This window comes from Artemia sp. Qi Xiang Cuo, chromosome 13 (genome assembly GCF_049724085.1).
Source record: "Artemia sp. Qi Xiang Cuo chromosome 13, ASM4972408v1, whole genome shotgun sequence".
NCBI lineage: Eukaryota > Metazoa > Arthropoda > Branchiopoda > Anostraca > Artemiidae > Artemia > Artemia sp. Qi Xiang Cuo.
This window is the reverse complement of record NC_142806.1, coordinates 8,593,330-8,613,128: the sequence shown is the minus strand read 5'-3', so window position 1 is coordinate 8,613,128 and position 19,799 is coordinate 8,593,330. Positions and strand designations below refer to the sequence as shown.

Below are 19,799 nucleotides of genomic sequence, written 5' to 3'. Positions count from 1 at the left end.
TAAAGAACGATGTTGGCACAATGTATTTTTTTTCTCCATACCCGGGCACTTCGTATCGAAGGAGCTGTCGTAGACCTTTGAAAGGGGCTCATTCGATTGGATATTGGAGAGGCTAATGCCCTTTTTAATAGTCGAAAGTGATTGGACGGAAACTAGCCCCCCCCCCCCTCCCAATGCCCATCATTCCCCCAAACACATCCAATCAAAATTTTGAGATAGCCATTTTGTTCAGCGTAGTTGATTTCCAGATAGAAAATATGTTTTTGAGGAGGACACTCCCCCACAACTCTTGGAAAAGGGTTTTAAGCTATGCCCTGAGGGCATATAAGAACGATGTTGGCACACGGTATTATTTATTATTTTTTCCTTCAGAGCATGGCACTTCGTATCGAAGAAGTTGTCGTAGAAACTTCGAAAAGGGCATTCAATTGGAAATTGGAGTGGCTTATGCCATTTTTAATGGTCGAAAGTGATTTGAAGGCAGCTAAATCCCCGTCCACTCCCATCATTTCCAGAAACACAAATCCTATCCAAATTTTCAGTTAGTCATTTTGTTCAGCGTAGTTGATTTCCAGATAGAAATTATGTTTTTCCGGCAAGGGTTGTAAGTCATACCCTGGGGGCATATAAGGTTTTTAAAGAAAGCTTTGTCGTAGAAACTTCAAAAAAGGCTCATTCGATTGGAAATTCAAAGGGCTAGTGCCCTTTTTAATAGTTGAAAGTGATTGGAGGGCAATTAACCCCCCTCTCACACCCACCTTTTCCCCAAACACATCCAACCGAAGTTTTAACATAGCCATTTTTTTGAAAATAGTTTTTATTTATGTAAATTAGGCCTTACGGTGTTACCATCCTCCCTAAGCCCACGGAGCAAGGTCTGCACGCTATTCTCTGGGGCCGCTTACGTTTTTATAAAACAAGTAGTCAAGAAAACTCAAAAAGGGATCAATCGATTAGACGCTAAAAGGGATAGTGTTCTTTTGATTTGTCGAAAGCGATTGGAGGGCTACTAATATACCTTCCATGCCAACCATATCCCAAAACCTATTTAATTGAAAATTTGATATAGCCATTTTGTTACACGCAGTTTAAAGTTCAGAAAATTATACACTTGAGCACGATACTCCCCCCACAGTCTTCAGGGCAAGGGTTATAAGTTACTCCCTGGGGGCATATAAGTTTTTATTGAAACCTTTGCCGTAGAAACTTGAAGAAGGGCTCATTCGATTGGAAATTCAAAGGTCTAGTGCCCTTTTTAATAGTCGAAAGTGATTTGAGGGCAACTAACCCCCTCCTCACGCCCACTTTCTCCCCAAACACATCTAATCAAATTTTTTAGATAGCCATTTTGTTCAGCGTTGTTGATTTCCAGATAGAAATTATGTTTTTGAGGAGGACACTCCCCCACAGCCCTCAGGGCAAGGGTTGTAAGTTATGCCCTGGGGCATATAAGGTTTTTATAGAACGCGTTGTCGTAGAAACTTCAAGAAGGGCTAATTCGATTGTAAATTTAAATGGCCAGTGCCCATTTTAAAAGTCGAAAGTGATTGGAGGGCAACTAACACCCCTTCCACGCCGCCCATTTCCCCAAATATATCCAATCAAAATTTTGACATAGCCATTTTGTTCAACGCAGTTTAAAGTTTATGAAATTATACCTTTGAGCAGGACACTCCCCCCACAGTCTTCAGGGCAAGGGTTATTAGTTATGCCCTAGGGGCATATAAGGTTTTTATTGAAATCTTTGTCGTAAAAACTTGAAAAAGGGCTCATTCGATTGGAAATTCAAAGGGCTAGTGTCCTTTTTAATAACCAAAAGTGATTTTCGTGCAACTGACCCCCCTCTCACGCCCACCTTTTCCCCGAACACATCCAATCAAAATTTTTAGATAGCCGTTTTATTCAACGTAGTTGAACGTTTTGGAAATTAGGTCTTTAAGGATGACAACCCATCCCTCCCACAACCCTTGGGGCAAGGGTTGTAAGTTATGCCCCGGGAGCATGTAAGGTTTTTATAGAAAGCAATGTTGTACAAACTTCAAAAAGCGCTCATTCAATTGAAAATCTAAAGATCAAGTGTTCTTTCAATATTTGAAAATGATTGAAGGGCAACTAACCCCTCTCTCACGCCTCCCATTTCCCCAAACACATCCACGCAAAATTTTGAGATACCCATTTTGTTCAACGTAATCGAAAGTTCTGGAAATTAGGTCTTTTAGGATGATAACCCCCCTAAAGCCCTCAGTGCAAGGGTTGTAAGTTATGCCCTGGGGCATAAGGTTTATATAGAAAGTTGTTGTAAAAATTTTGGAAATTGAAATTGCCCTTTTTAATAGTCGAAAGTGAGTGGAGTGTAACTGACCCCCCTCTCACACCCACCTTTTCCCTAAGCACATCCAATCAAAATTTTTAGATAACTGTTTTGTTCAACGTAGTTGAAAGTTTTGGAAATTAGGTCTTTAAGGATGACAACCCCTCCCCCCCCCTCACAGCCCTCAAGGCAAGGGTTGTAAGTTATGCCCTTGGGGCATATAAGGTTTTTATTGAAAGCATTGCCGCAAAGGCTTCAAAAGGGCTCATTCCATTGAAAAGTGAAAGGGCTAGTGCATTTTTTAATTGTTGAAAGTGATTGGAGAGCGACTAACGCTTCTCTCACGCCCACCATTTCCCCAAACACATCCAATCAAAATTTTGAGATATCCATTTTGTTCAACGTAGTTGAAAGTTCTTGAAATTATATCTTTTAGGATGATAACCCCCTCAGAACCCTCAATTCAAGGATTGTGAGTTAAGCCCTGGGGGCATATAAAGTTTATATAGAAAGTTATTTTAGAAATTTCATATTTAGAATTTCATATTATTGAATTTCATTTCATATTTCATATGTAGAAATTTAGAAATTGTAGAAATTTCAAAAGGGGCGCATTTGATTGGAAATTGCCCAAAAGGGGCGCCCTTTTTAATATTCGAAAGTGAGTGGAGAATAGTTAACCCCCTCTCACGCCCACCATTTCCCCAAACATATTCAATCAAAGTTTAGAGATAGCCATTTTGATCAACGTAGATGAAAGTTCTGGAAATTATGTATTTAAGGATGAGAAACCCCCCAGAGCCCCAAGGGCAAAGGTTGTAAGTTATGTCCTGAGGGCATATAAGGTTTTTACAGATTGAGCTGTCGTAAAACTTCAAAAGGGGCTCATTCAATTGGAAATTGAGAGGGTTAGTGCCTTTTTTAATAGTCAAAAGTGATTGGAGGGTAACTAACCCCCCTCTCACGCCCACCATTCCCCCAAACACATCCAATCAAAATTTGCAGATAGCCATTTTGTTCAAAGTAGTAGGAAGTTCTGGAAATTAGGTCTTTCATAATGACACCACCCGCAGCCCTCAGGGCAAGGGTTGTAAGGTGTGCCCTGGGGGCATATAAGAGTTTTTATTGAAAGTGTTGTCGTACAAACTTCAAAAGGGCTCATTTGATTGGAAATTGAAAGGACTAGTGCCATTCTTAATAGTTGAAAGTGATTGAAGTGAGATTAACGCCCCTCTCACCCCCACGATTTTCCTAAATACATCGAATCAAAATTTTAAGATAGCCAAAATTTTGTCTAACGTAGTTGAAAGTTCTTGAAATTATGTTTTTGAGGATGACAAACAACCTCACAACCCATCGGTTAAGGGTTGCAATTTATGCCCTGGAGGCATATAAAGTTTTATAGAAAGCGTTATCGTTTCAAAAAGGGCTCATTCAATTGGAAATCGAAAGGCCTAGTGCCCTTTTTAATAGTCGAAAGTGATTGGAAGGCTTGACATTTTTATAGTAAAGATTGATGTGGGTATTATGTATTATTTTTTTGCTGTTGTTGTTTAGACCAGGGCACTTCGCATTGAGGGATTTATCGTAGGAAGTTCAAAAAGGGCTCATTTGATTTAAAATAAAAATGGTCAATGCCCTTTTTAAGTCAAAAGTTGTTGGAGAGCAACAAGTCCCCCTCTACCGCCAACTCAATCTTTTTCCCATTATGTTTAAAATTAAATGTTGCGTTAATATTAAGTAAAAATGATCTGTGTTAATGCTAATTCCCAATAAGGCATCTCAGCAGTATCCCAAGAACTTGTGAGGGTATTATGTTCAGACTTTCAGGGCTACTCCTACTCTTAAAATTTAACCAAAGTAAAATAGCGTAAGTGTATCCAAGCTATCAAAGAAAGTAAACAGATTTTTTTGCGAATGGTATCAAGTTTTCCATTTCAGGTCAACTAGAGGAGGTACCGTATGAAACTAAATTAAACACTACTATTTGTATCCAGCTTTTTAAAACGGTGTATGTTATTAAAAATTGCTGAAATTTTTCTCCAGCATACAAATAGCAGGTCAAACTATAATGTCTTAAAAAAAGAAAAGATTTAAAGCATTATTTTCTTTTCCCCTGAAAAGACTATGTCAATATAAAACGAACAGAAATTAATTAAAAAAAACTTTTTCCCCAAAATAAGTTTTTCAAAGAAAAGTAAAGAACTCCACTAAACAAAAAATGAGCAAAAATAAAATCAAATAATCTACCAAGCGTAAAACTACTACAAATCAGCATCAATAAATAAACGAAACCCAAAACGAACAGAAATTACAATAAATAACCGAGTCAAACCCAAAACGAGCAGAAATTAACACAAGTTGGGCTCAAAACCCATTTGTCGGAACAAAATTTGCACTTTACTGAAAAAAATACAAATGAATGTGCATTTTCAGTTTAAATATACATATAGGGCCTACTGATATTTAGTAATCAAAATGTTAACATTATTTGATTTATTAAAGTTATAAAAGAAAAACATTTATATTTTTTTCCCTTTTTTTCCGAAATCAAGTGAATTCGCTTATGCTCAGAACTTCTGCTGGATACCTTTAAACCTGATAATTTTTTTTTAATTAGCAATGGAGATGCTTTTGATGCATACAATGCTTGCAATCTGTCGTTTTGTAAAGTTTAACCATTATTGGCACAGATTCTCTTTAACTACAAATTGTTGTCATGAACTTTTTGATCTCAGTTGAAATTTGTTTATTTAATTGGTTGTTGGTTTTTGGTTGTTGCGTATATTACGTTTTTTTTATCCCCCCTGTATCCCTGGCCATGGAGCCTTTCGAGGGGAATAAGGGTATTATATTTCCATTTTAATTATATTTCCAGAAAAAATATAAATAAATAGGAAAAAAAAGTTTTGTTTTCCTATTTATTTATATTTTTTCTTTTGTTTGTTTAGTATGTTTTTATGTTGATGTAAGTTAAGGTTTTTTAAAAAAGAACTTTTTTGTTTCATTTTTTTCCGTTGAGAAAGGCTCCCGGATGTGGGGCCGAAATATTCGGAGTATTTTTGTTTAATTAAGTGTTTGTATTCACTGCTTTATAGAAATTAAAACGCGTTTTTCTTGTTTAATTTTTTGTAATTGTCGGAATTGCGTTTAAACTTTCTGCATGCGTACTAATAAAAACACAGGCATTCTTTGTTAGATAGGTATTAGAAACAGTGAATTACTTTCAACACATTTTTTAATAAGACTTTAAACTTCGCTTTCCATCAGAAAAACAGGCCAGAATTCACAAAACTTAATGCTTGGTTTTTTCCACTTGGTATTATTTACTGTATTCTGTCACCACCTAGCCTAAAAACTGATACGAAAGACTGATGTGTTTTGAAACAATTTAACTGATAACTTTTCGGTTCTTGAATGAGATACGCCCTACCTAATGTTCTTCTAATATGTTTCTCTGATGCTCAATCCTAATGAAATATACCAAAGTAACATAAAAATATAATACTTTAGAAACAAATTCAGGCTGTATATATTGGCACATTAGGGGGGGTAAAGTATAGCGGGTCTGTATGCCTAATGTGATAGGTACAATTATTCTGGATATCCTGTAGTAATAATTATTTCTAACTTTACACCTTACAAAAACTTTACCCCCTCCCCCTAATGTGAAAATATATAGCTCAAATTATATATTTTCCATCTATTCTGTCACTTCTCTTTGTCTTGTCTCACGTAAGCTGAAAGAAACTAATGAAAAAAAAAACCGGTTCTATAATGCGTAAATGAATCAACAACTTGAGCGGTAGGGCTTTTATCATACAAGTAGCCTACCCTTTTCTGTAGCTTAAAATTCACAGAAACATTACTTACCATTAGAAACATCTATAAATTCTACCATCTTTTCTTCTTTTTCACGTTGAGACTTCAGTTGTTCTATAAAAATAAGAAAGACACAAATTAAAAATAGAAAAGAATTAGCAGGCAAAAAGAATAAATGCATAATGCTCAAGACAGAAGAGGTAAAAAACAAAAAAAAAAGGCGAGTCTTTAACTTAAATATCAACACAAGCAATCGGTTTCCTATCAGACCTTCAAGCATTATTCCAAAAACCATGAGCAAACAATATTATGATACTTTCAAGGAATAGATTGGGGGGGGGGCAGAGAATACAGAAAATTTAACGTTGAAAATTTAACTTAAATTCCTTAGTATTCAAAGTAGAATAGCAATGAGCAAAATCAATTTCTTGAACCCATTTTTTTAGGATGGTCAAAAGACTAGTGGTCACCAAGTAATGTAAATCTGATTTTGAACACAATTTGCCACAAACAAGTAACGCTTTATATGCGCATTGCTCATTTAAATAAGACGACTCCACAAATAGTATCCTACAGACAAGACCGTATCCAGGGGAGGGGGTTTGAACCCCCTTTCACCCCCGAAATGTTTGTCCGACTTGTAAAAACATAACAAAAATGAATATAAAAAAAATTTTGATGCGTTTTATAAAGTTTTTTGGTACCCCCCCCCCCGATCCTACCCCTCTCCAAAAAAAATACTGGATACGATTCTGCCCACAGATTTTATTATCAAAATAAAGGGCATTGGAATTATCAAGATTCACAAAAGATGGGGACGAGGGACCTTTAACCCCTTCCCCATCTAAAAACACATATTTTATTAAATGCATTAAGACTGCCTTATCCAGAAACAAGATTAAGATTTTTAGGCTAAAGTCTTTCTTTTTCTACAAACCTTATCCCCCCTCCCCAAGAAAAAAGCTTTATTACAGTATTTACAACATTTTTAGGACAGTATTTCAACCAAAGTAAGAGTTAGTGGATTACATTTGCTTTACTTTTGTTTTACTTTATTACTTTTGTTTTACTTTATTTTATATCAATAAACACGATTATAACACTTCACAATTTTGCGACTACTGCACAAATGAAAAAACCTAAGTTTTTGGAGACGAGCAGTAAAACGGCTAGCCATTTACAAAACACACGAACAAACGACAACTAAATAAACTAAAAAATGGGGGAAAAAGCAGACCAAACTCCTTCACATTATAAAATCCAAATTAACTTCTACCTCCCGGCCTCCCTACCCCAGGAACTCCCATCCACCCGTTCCTCCTTACCCTCTCCATTCACCCTACCAACCCATCCACCTATTCCTTCCTACCACTCCCACCCCCCCCTTACTCCCTGCCACCCCAACAATTTGCAATTTGCAGTATTGATTCACAGTTCAAATAGATAACACCTAGTTAGCTAAGAGGATTATAAAATGAAATCTAGTTTCTTTGAACTTGACCCAGTTTTCATCAGCATTCATTCCGCTTACATCTAAGTACACAGGCTGTGAAATAACTTGAAAAACCAGTTCCCATTGACAAGAATTGTCATGTTAAGTGGAAATCTTACTTTATAAGACTTACTATGTTAAGTAGAAATTTTGTGTGAATAATTACAGGCACTGGAATAGTCACTCGGATGCATTTGTGAGGCTCGGCCCTCAAAGAAAGATAAGTAATCTTTCTAATTATTATAACTATATTTCCGGATTAATTATGACTTCTGTTAATTTTTCTGAAACTCTACAAGAAATTAATCGAAAATTGAACGGAATAGAAATAGTTTCATCGCAGGTTCAAGAACTGAGAAACTACCTATCTGCTATTTCATCGCGAATTGATTCGACAGTAGAGAAGTTCTTGGAGGATACGTCACAATTGAAGAAAGATTACCTAAGTTTGCAAGCTGAAATGTCGGCTACTAATGTAAAATTGCAAAGACTAGAAAATGAGTCTAAAAAGTGTAATTTGGTCCTGTATAATTTCGATCCTACAAACAACGGTTCTTCGTTACGAGAAGATGTAATGAGAGCACTCAACTTACATGTGCCAAATTTAGGGCTGAAAATGATGGACATTAGAGACATTTTTCGGCTAAACACTAAACAAGGCACGCGACCGGTGCTGGTTAAGTTTACAAGTGGTTACATTCGTGATACTATATTGCGTTCAAGTGTGCACCTGAAAAGGGCGGGTCTTGGTGTTAGTCCCGATTATACAAAGCGTGAATTGTCTATTCGTAACCAGCTAAAGCCTTTTCTTGAACGGGCTAGAGGAGAAAATAGAGAAGCAAGACTAAGAGGGACAAAGTTATATATTGGTCAACAGTGTTTTACGTATAGCTTTGATAAGCAGTCTGTAGTTGAGGTTACGAATTCCCCTAATATAGAGTCATCAGCGAGTACCATGACCCATTTTAAGGAAAATTTTCGGCAAAAGTTTCTCCGTGAACCTCGGTCTTTATCAGTGCCACAAAAAAGTTTAGTAAAGAGTTTGGTCTCTGAAAATAATCGGTTTAACCTGGAAGAACCTTGCAATTCAAGATCGCGTTCTGGATCTTCATCCTCAATTCAATCTTTCTTTAGTGTAGAGGAGGAGCTTAGTAGTGAAAGCGAAATAAATGGGGTGAACAGTGAAACTCCCGTTATTAAAAAAGGCTCCACATCAACTTTTGTCGGGCCTGTGGGGGCTCCCAGATGTAACAGCCAACAAATTATTAGCCCAGATGACCACCTAAGACAGAAGAGCAAGTTGGTTAGAGCTGATGACCCTAAAAAAATGCAGCCTAGGCGGCTATTTAACTCGTCACAACCCATTGGCTCAAATAGTGGATAGGATAAGCAGGGCCATGGCGCAATTTACGAGTGTCATTTAGCGCATTGGAATGTTCAGGGCTTTTCGTATCTTAAATTAGAGTGTCTTCTTAAATGTTATGATTTTTCAGTTGTATCATTAGTAGAAACGTGGCTGGAAAAAGAGGAGAGAATAAAAGGTTTTTCTTATTTTGGATCACAAAGAAAGCTATCGCAGAATGGTAGAACTTATGGAGGAGTGGCATTATTGATAACGAATAGATAGTGAAATTTATCTCGGCTGAAAAGTGTTTCATGTCATCTAGTATGGGCGCGAGTACCTTTAGGTAGTAACTCGTTTATCTTTTGTTCAGTGTATTTACCGCCGGAACCTAGCACTTTTAGTGATGAGGATACCTGGGAGATATTAGAAAATGATATGGATCGTTTTTCAGAACAGTTTCCGTTCGATTATTTTATTTTTCTAGGGGATTTTAACGGATATACAGGGGAGGACGAAGGAGCCCGTGAGGAGGAGGTGGGTCTCGAACTAGGAAAAACTAAGGGAGTTTATATGATTGAGCCGTCGGTTAGGAGGAGGACGAGTAAGGACGGTCATCGGAGAAAGAATAAATGGGGGAAAAAATTATTGGATTTTTGTGGTAAGCAGAATTTGGTTATTTTGAATGGGAGGACAGGGAAGGATAAAGGAGTGGGGGATTTTACATGTTTTTCGGGTAGATCTCCAAGTTATAGATTATGGGGTTGTTAGTCTGGGGCTTCTTTCTTGTTGTGTGGATTTTGAGGTGATGGCGCTGGCTGGGTCGGATCACGTGCCTATTAGGGTTGAATTAGGAGGGGGAGGAGGGGCTGAGAGCCGGAAAAAGAAGTTTGGGGCTAAGGGAAAGATGGGTAGTGAGCTTGATTGGAGGGAAGGTTTAAGGTTTGATAATGATAGTGAGGAGAAGTTGAAAAAGGTACTAGTTGAAGATAGAGGGCTGGATTCATTTATTCAGAAGAGTGAGGATATGGCAAGGGAAGGGGATATAGCAGGTTCTGTTGATTTTTTGTCGGGGGTTTTGTATAAGATTGGAACTAAGGTGGCATGCAGAAGAAAAAATGGTAGAAGTACTGGTTTGATGAGTTTTTTTTATAAGGATTGTGAGGAAAAGAAGAAGGAGGTTTTAGTAGCTTTTAGATTGCTTAAGGCTAGTAGTACAGTTGATCTGGAAAATAATTTGCAGGTTTTTAGGGACAAGCGAAGGGGATATAAAAGGCTACTTGACGTTCTGAAGTCAAGTTGAAGAAGAGACGTTCTGAAGAGGAAGAGAGCCAAAAAATACGGGAGAAATTTAGCGTGAATGATACAACGGAGTTCTGGAAGTTAATTAGGAAATCAACAGAAAATAGAAAGTTGACTGATTCAGTCCCTCACGCCGATACCTGGCCAGAACACTTAGAACAAAAATATAAAGAGATATACACCGAAGAGGACGAAGAGAGAGCTGATGAGGAGATGAATAGTTTAGAAGAAACAGCCGATTTTGAGTTGGATTCAGAGGACGCTAAACTACTGGAACCGGTTGGACAGGAGGAAAATATGGCACGCTTTGAAAAGCATGAGAGGGAATTCAGCACCGGGCATCGACGGAGTACCAACTAAGCTGCTGAAATGGTCAAGAGCATGGATACTGCCAGTGCTTGCATTGATATTCTCGGCAACTCTAAGTACACCTCTATGGCCAAAAAATTGGCAAATATCGATTATGATCCCATTATTTAAGAAAGGAGAAAGAAACCTACACAAGGACTATAGGGGGATAACTTTAGGAAGTTCTATCAGTAAGCTATTTTGTAGAGTCCTTTCTAATAGGATGGATAAATGGTTGCATTATAAAGGTATATTAATTGAATGTCAGGCAGGGTTTAGGGAAAACTATAGTACAATTGATCAAATATTTTGTTTACACGCTGTAGCTAGTAAATATACGAGGCATAGGAAAAATAGGCTATATACGGCGTTTTTGGACATTAGGGGAGCATTTGACGAAGTTTCAAGGAGTTTGTTGAAAGTGGTGTTGGTGAAATTAGGATTGCCAATTAGGTTAGTAGAAGTTATAATGAAAATGTAGGAGATGGTTAAAGTAGTAGTGAAGGTAGGTATTTCTTATTCTAGGCCAGTTTTAAGTAATATAGGCCTCAAACAGGGATGCACACTATCACCGCGTTTGTTTTCTCTTTTTATTAATGATTTTGAGCAGTATTTTAGAAATAGAAATGTCCCCATGCTAAAATTAATGTCGCTGGAGCTGTTTTGTTTATTATTTGCAGATGACATAGTATTGCTTGCGAAATCGGCTCCGGATTTGCTAAAGATGTTAGAGATTTTGGATAGTTATCTGGAGAGTAAAAAATTAGTTTCAAATATTGAAAAATCAGTTATATTAGTTTTTGGAAATGATGAAAGGGAAAAGAATAAGTTTTATTTTAAAGGGAAAGAGATGAATGAAGTTAAGGATTATATTTATTTGGGATGTAAGTTCACAAGTTCAGGGAAATGGAGTGATCAGGTGCAAATAGCGAGTTGGAAGGGTCAGAAGGCTTCATGGGCATTATTGAAGAGTCCCCTTAGGGATCTAGGACCGGCAGATATTAAGCTACAGAAGAGAATTTTTGAGACGAAGGTAGGCCCATCATTGAGTTACGGTGGGGAAGTTTGGGGTTTTGATAAAGGGGAAAAAACAGAGATAATTTATTTAGGACATTTCAGGAGACTTTTAGGGCTAAGGGGGAAATTTAATAATCTGGTGTTAAAGGGTGATCTAGGACTGTTTTCATTGAGGGTAAAAAGATTGGTTAGAATGATAGGATACTGGGAAAAGGTGATTGGTTTACAGAATAATAGGTTAGTAAACGCAGCTTATCTGGAGGTGTTGCAGAATAGAAAGAAAAGTTCATGGGCTTCCCAGGTGAAATCAATTTTAAAAAGTTGTGGGTTATCAGGTGTTTGGAATGAAGGGAAGGGGATAGGGCTGGAAGTAGGAAATGTAGCAAAACTAGTAAAGGGAGTGTTTGAAGATCAGGAGATTCAGAAATGGCAGTGTGAAGTCGCAGCCTCGGTGTCCCTCGGCATTTACCGGCAATGGAAGGAGGTCTGGGGATATGATAATTATTTTAAAGCGGGTTTAAATAGTGAAGAAATTAAGTGGTATATATCAGGGAGGGGTAATTTTCTAGCACTTGGAGAAAGGAGAAAATATTTAGGGAGGGTAAGGGTAAAGGAGGGTCCTTACTCATGCCCTATGTGCGGAGAAAATGGTGAGGATCTGCTTCACTTCATGGCCCTTTGTCCCGAATTACAGGATTTAAGGAAAGAATTATTTTTTGTTAATGTTGGGACAAGTGAGTGGTTGGTTTCAGTAATGGGATCAAAAAATTATGGGACAATAAGAATGATAGCAAAGTATATAAAATTGGGTATGTCACATAGAGATAGATTTTTGTAAAAGGGGTGGTGTGAGTGTGGAAAGTATTGTTGTATGTGTGTAAGTTGTTTTCTTGTTTGTTATTTTTGTAGTCATGGCCCTTGATAGATGTAACATACATCTATCTATTTATGTTAGTTTAATGGTATCGTGTGCTTTATTATGTTTTTGTAATGTTTTGTAATTTTGCGTTGTTATTGTTATGTAGGCTATGACCATACTTTGCTATGAGTGTTATAATCATGTTATTATTTTGTGTGATTTTCCTTTTTTTGCCATGGCCCAAAGTGGCTTTTATTGCAATAAATATCTATCTATCTATCTATCTATCGCTTCTTGTAGACAAGCTTCCGTTATAGTCCAGTAAATGTACGGAGAAAAGTGGGTCGACCCGAACAAAATTGCAACAACAGTTTGTTTTACACCAAAATGTTCAGAAAAAATCGCTGAACAACATATCCAAAATCCACTAAAATTGCAGCCGGGAAAACCTTCTGGGGCTGCTTAAAGGGGGTGGAAGGGGGCGAAAAAATAGTTTTTTTTTTTTAGTTTTGACATTTAGGAAGCTTTTTTACACTAAAATGTTAAAAAAAAATCGCTGAACAACATATCCAAAATGCACTAAAATCGCCCACTGGGAAAACCTTCGGGGGCTGCTTAAAGGGGGTGAAAGGGGTGAAAAATCCTTTTTTAAATTTTTGTTATTTCGGTACATTCGGAGACTCGATCCCTGTATAAATCAACTCGCTGAAACCGAAAATGATATCACTTTTATTGTAACACTTCTCTAGCTTATATTAAACTACGAAAAATAAGATTTTAATAACTCCATTGCCAAAATAAAGGAAGTAGCTTTTCTTCCGAAGTTTTACAGAAACATCAGATCAATGGACGCCTGAAATACTTCGAACAGCCTGCAAAAAGCAATACAGGAAAATCTCGAACTTAAAGGAGCAGAGAAGTACCTCACTCTTTTTTGCTTCGCTAGTCGTCGGGAACCTGGTTATCTGATGAGAATCAAACTTGTGAAAATTAGACGTTAGAAAAAGAAAGACTAAGCATAGAAGCATATAAACTTGAATATTCTAGTCTATACGGCCCATTACAGACTAGGTACAGTTAGGTTTCGAAAACGCAGGCTGCACAGCGCTGATATGGACTTTTTCGATGCCGATCTGTGCTGAAGTAAATGCCTCAATGCATGGTCTGACTAGTCTGAATTACTCAACAAGTGATCAACACGTCGAAACGTTCCAGTGGGAGCATGAAGAGAGATACTGATGACAAGGAGGCGGTCCTAGACTTTTTCCGGACACTGATTCCGTTCAGAGAACACGGAGGGCTCCTCCACATCGTTACCGGCGTAACTGCATCAGGTAATGTAGATGCGGACACCGCGAAAGAAGTTGGATCCCGAATTCTAGACGAAATGATTGGGAAGGCAGCTGATTTATTTTCGTTCCGGAAGAAAGACAAGGCTGTTACAATGGTATCCAAATCAGTCGTTAATATTGATGGTGAACCGGTTCATGTAGATTAAGGGCTTCTGTTCCAGTGCTTAGCTACGGTGGCGAACCGGGAAGAATTCGATCTTCGAGACCTTTTGTCGTATGAGCTTTGTACATATCCACCATCCCTTTTTGGATCCTATGAAGGTCTGCGTCCTGCCGACAAACCATCTTTTTCAAACGCAATTCGAAAGGCGTCAGGGGACCATTCTGATGAGCACTTAGAGTCGTGCCACTATGTCGTTGACGGCGGCTGGCTGCTCCAGAAATTGACTTGGCAACCCAGCTCTACATTTGACTTCATTCGAGAAAGTTACGTCAAGTATGCCAGCTCTAAATTTGAAAAAGCTTCGAAGTAGTTTTTGATGGATATGACAGTGGTCCTTTGACGAGAGGCATGGCTTACTTCTATCTTTCCAGGTTTAAACGTCAATTGGTAGAGTTCAGTGATACAACACAGTCACCAAGAATTAAAAAAGAGTTCTTTTAAAACTGCTCAAAAATGCAATAGATAATTCTAGCGATAGGAGAAAAATTGTCCTCAGCAGGTTAGTCGATACAACATGCCTCTGCTGACGCGGATGTCCTGATTGCAACCACAGCCATTCGTAGTGCAAGAACTCAGTTGACGTGTCTCATCGGCAACGACACTGACCTCCTTATCCTTCTCCTCTATCATGTCACTGCCACCCACAAATGCCTGTATTTCAGATCCGAGACGAAAGCTTCAAACGAACATAAGCTATGGAATATTTGCTCCATAAAAGAAAAACTAAGCAACATGTGTGGTTCAATTCTATTTCTGCACGCGTTCCTAGGCTGTGACACCACTTCTAGATTACAAGAAATTGGTAAATCTGTCGGACTGTCATTGTACCAGTCCGATCCGTCTTTCCGTTAGGCCGCTAAGGTCTTAATGGACTCGAAGGCTACGAAAGACGAGCTCATTGTAGCTGGTGAACAAGCTCTTTTGAGAATTTAAAAAGGAAAGCCTGAAGAAACTCTCCTGTCCTTGAGACATCGTCTGTTCTTGGCCAAGCTCGCTTCCTCTTCCGCATTTTTCTGCCCTGATCGGATGCCTCCCACACCCTCAGCTGCGAAGTTCCATTCTTTTCACGTGTATTTCCAGGTAATGGAATGGAAAAGTGAGGCGGCTGCGATGAAATCGGAGAACTGAGGATGGCGACTCTCTGCTGATAGTTACATCCCAGTAATGACGGAGAAGAAGCCAGCTCCCCAAAGTCTTCTTCAAATTATCCGCTGCAAATGCAAATCAGGTTGCGATACGGCCAGATGCGCTTGACGTAAGAATGACATGCCCTGCACACTTGCTTGCGGAGAGTGCATGGGAACAAGCTATAATAATTCTGAACCAACATCATAGAAGAAGGATTTTAGTTTTTTACAATAACGGTGGTTGTGCCCTTTTGTAGTGCTCATTAATGACATGATGGTTCTCAATATTATGTGATCTAAAAATGATGATTTCAAAACTGTGATTTACATATAGACATCTTAATGTTTTTGTTTTCCAACTGTAAAAGAAGCCGATAATAAGAATGATTTTTCAAATTTCTATGCGTCTATGCCTATAGTTTCCCTTTTTCTGCAGTCTGGTCTTCACACGGTTGATTCTCATCAGAAAACCAGGTTTCCAACGATTAGCGAAGCAACAAAGAGGGGGGTACTTCTCTGCTCCTTTACATTGCCGTTCGAGATTTTCCTGTGTTGCTGCTTGAAGTATTTTAGGCTTCCATTGATCTGATCTTTCTAACACTTCGGAAGAAAAGCTATTTCCTTTATTTTTGCGATGGAGTTATTAAAATCTTATTTATAGTTTAAAATAAATTACAGACGGTTTCAGCGATCATTTTCGGTTTCAGCGAGTTGATTTATACCAGAATCGAGTCCCCGAACATACAGAAATAAAGAAAAACGAGAAAAAAATTCACCCCTTTCACCCCCTTTAAGCAGCCCCCAAAGGTTTTCCCGGCGGGCGATTTTCGCGGATTTTGGATATGTTGTTCAGCGATTTTTTCTGAACATTTTAGTGTAAAAAAATCTTCCTAATTGTCAAAAAAGAAAAAACAGATTTTTTTTGTCCCTTCCATCCCCTTTAAGCAGCCTTAGAAGATTTTTCCAACGGGTGATTTTAGCAGATTTCGGATATGTTATTGAGCAATTTTTTCTGAATATTTTAATGTGAAAAAAGCTTCCTAAATGTCTAAAATGGAAAAAACCTGTTTTTTTGCCCCCTTCTACCCTTTTTAAGCACCCCCAGAAGGTTTTCCAGGCGGGCGATTTTAGCGGATTTTGGATATGTTGTTCAGCGATTTTTTCTGAACATTTTGGTGTAAAACAACCCTTTGTTGCAATTTTGTCCGGGTCGACCCAAACCGTACTTTGTCCCGGTCAAACCGTACTTTTACTGGACTATTATAAGCTTCCGTTTTTAGTCTTTTATATTTTCTATTGTGCTTAGAGCAGGGACTGGCAACCTATGATCTATGAGTACATGAGTCACAGACTGGACCTATTTACTAATTTCAAGTGCCCCGCTTTGGTTACAAAATAAATAGATATGTTACTGTAAATGTTCGAGATTCGTGAATGTCGACATTAACCGGTGAATATACGAAATACATTTTTTTTTTCTCCTTGGATTTAGTCAGCGTTGCCAGTCAACTTTTTCAATTTCATGTAAGGTTTGATGATGACAGGTTAGGCTAGGTTAGATTAGGTTGGGTTAGCTTAGGTTTATAACCCATTTCTGATATAAGTGATTTAATCTAACCTAAACTAGTATAATCTAAACTTACCTAACTTAAACTTTTACCATCATAGCTTGCATAAGACTGAAAAAGGTGACTCGCAAAGCTAATTGAATCTAAGCAGAGAAAAAGAAATTTCGGACATTCGCCGATGAATGTCAATAGTAATCAGATTTTGGACATCCACGGTAACACATAAAAACAGATTACAAAATATAAACACAAAAATGAACACTTTAAGAATGAAAAATAAATTTAAAAAAATATACAAAAAAAACAATTTTAGTTTCGTGGCAAAGCTGATGTGACTATATTCGGCATAAAACAGCAACATTATCCAAAAAAAAAATTCACGATTATTAGGCGTACGGCGTCTGCTCTTCTTTCAGTTGTAGATCCTGTTCAGTAGCAGAAGACTGAGGAAACAGTTACGAAAGAAATAACTTCTAAGTGAAATAATTAAATTATAAACAAAATAAATTTTACCATGAACAAACGCACTATTTCAAGACGTCTGGACATAAAAGAATCGACACATAAAAAATGGCGACAAACTCGTATGTACTTTATGTGTAGATGTATTTACCAACAGGACTTGCATTTTTGGGTAGTACATTTCTCCATAGAATAAACATGTATGAACAGACAATTTAAGATGAATCTGTGTACATTGATAAACATTTATTCAATTTTGGAAAAAAAAATACACTCTTTAATAGTATTATTACTAGCTACAATCATGCTACCTCTACTAGCTTGGCTACAACGCTTAGGAGTGGCGCAAAAAGAAAACCATTCGCAGACGCCGAGTTTTGAAAAACACATTCATAAACTGTCAACAGCACTCATTTGATGGCTTCACAAATAAAAAAACAATAATTGAGAACATCAAGGACATATCCTGTCAGCTAGACCATATCAGCGTCAAGATGAAGAAATGGCCAAAAATATCGACGAAAAGGTCAAAAATTGTTTGCTATCTAGTGATGCAATTAGCATTGCGGTTGAGGAATTTACATTCACTAGAATGTTTTTTTAAAGTCGAAACGTCACCAACTCAACTTCCCTTTAATACGCGCATTTTGGCTAATTTTGACTTTGCAAAAATGTTGGTGTTTGCAAAAATTTGCAAACACCTAGCTTAGGGTATATCACCATTATAAATTTTGTATCATTGTAATTTGATATTTACACTGCAACTCCTTCAAATAAGAAAGACCCAGAGGTCCAAGGGTATATCACCATTACAAATTTTTTATCCCTGTAATTTGATATGTACACCGCAACTCCTTCAAATAAGTAAGACTTAGAGGTCCAAAGGTGATCCAAAGGCAGGCGACAAAATCGGACAAAGGACTCCAGAATAAGAATTCTCTCACCAATAAAAATGTGTACTAAAAACATCTAGCAATAAAAGAGAACTTAAAAATAGTGGAACCAATCATCGGGATGTAGATGATTAATAACTAGCTTAATTGAATAGTATTCCTGCCAATTACCTGTTCCTTCCCTTCAATACATATGTTTTAAATCACACGACTGAAACTTACCGCTGCCTAAGTAAAGAGCAAAGTGGACTCTATGTTTTTTTTTTTTTTTTTTTTTTTTTTTTTTTTTTTTTTTTTTTTTCACCGAGCCACTACATATGGAAAGAGTTGCCTAAGAAACTTCAGAGGGATCATTCGATTGAGAACTGAAAATTCTAGTACCCCTTCTTAAGAGTCAAAAGTGATTGGAGGGCAACCAGTCCTTCCCATGCCCCATTTTGCTGCCCTTTCCCCCAAAGATATCCAATCAAAATTTTGATACTGTCATTTTGTTCTTCATAGTTGAAGCGTCAAATAACTACGTCTTCCGAAAAGACCTGATCCCCACAAACCTTGGAGCAAGGGCAAAACTAAGCCTCCAGGGAGGAAATAATCCCCTACAGCCCTTGAGGCAAGGGCTATAAGTTATGCCATTTGCCCTCAGTTTACACATTTTATTTGTTCTTAGGGAAGGAGGGCACTACGTGCATACAGGTTGTCAAAAGGGTGTTTCAACGACATCTCAAGAATTCCATAGGGTATGACGTCAAAATTTTCAGGCATTGTTGAGGAAGATGTCGGACGAACTAATATTACTGAGGCTAATGGCATTAAGGTGAAACTTTCAGTGAATGTTGAGGGGGATTTTGAACTAAATCAAAACAAACTATGCGCATGCAGGTTATCAAAAGGACGCCTAAGTGATATCTCAGGAATAGTGTAGAGTATTCAGTTGAAACTTTCGGAGAATGTTGAGTGGGGGAGGGTGTTAAACTAAATTAAAACACACTATGTGCATGCAGGTTGTCATAAAAGCCGTATCAGCAGTATCTCAGGAACGGCTTAAAGCGTTGAGTTGAAACTTTTAGGGTATGTTGAACTGAATAAAAAAAGACTATGCACAGGCATGTTGTCAAAAGTCGTAGCAGCAATGTCCCGGGAACGGCTCAGGGTATTAAGTTGAAACTATCAGGGATGTTGAACTACCCATTAGACATTATGTGCATACTGCTACTACTACTACTACTACAACTGCAAACACATCTAGGTTTTAGCCGTGACCGCGACTGCTTGCAACTGCGAGTGCAATTGCTTGGGACTGCGACTACTTGCAACTACTACTGCAACAATTACTGGTTCTGCCACAACTACTACAACCACTACTACTACTATTACTACGACGACGACGACTACTGCTACAACTATTAATCTAAGTCAAAAGAATTTAAGCGCACTCAGGTTGCCAAAATGACACACAGAGGCAAAAGCTCAGTAAAGAATATGATATTAGATTGAAACCATCAGTCAAAGTCCAGGGGAAGTAAAACTAAATCAAAAGACACTATGTGTATCCAGATTGCCAAAAGGGTGAATCTATATTACCACAGGAAGAGCAAAGTTTTTTACTTTGGAACTATCAGGGCATGTTTTTGTGCTTGTTAAACCAAATCAAGAGACAATACATGGTTGTAAAAGAGAGTATCTACGATATCTAAGAAACGACTATAACATCCCTTGAGGAGGACGCTGAACCAAATCAAGC

General features: G+C 37.8%; 1 protein-coding gene across 1 annotated transcript in view; it reads right to left on the bottom strand.

The window, feature by feature from the left end:
• Positions 1-19,799, bottom strand: part of LOC148944907 (uncharacterized) — a 43,233-nt gene that overhangs the window by 630 nt on the left and 22,804 nt on the right. The window contains exon 2 of the mRNA XM_089098556.1: positions 6,185-6,247. Within this exon, the coding sequence (XP_088954682.1) occupies positions 6,185-6,247 (63 nt within the window). The remainder of the gene's footprint in view (positions 1-6,184; positions 6,248-19,799) is intronic.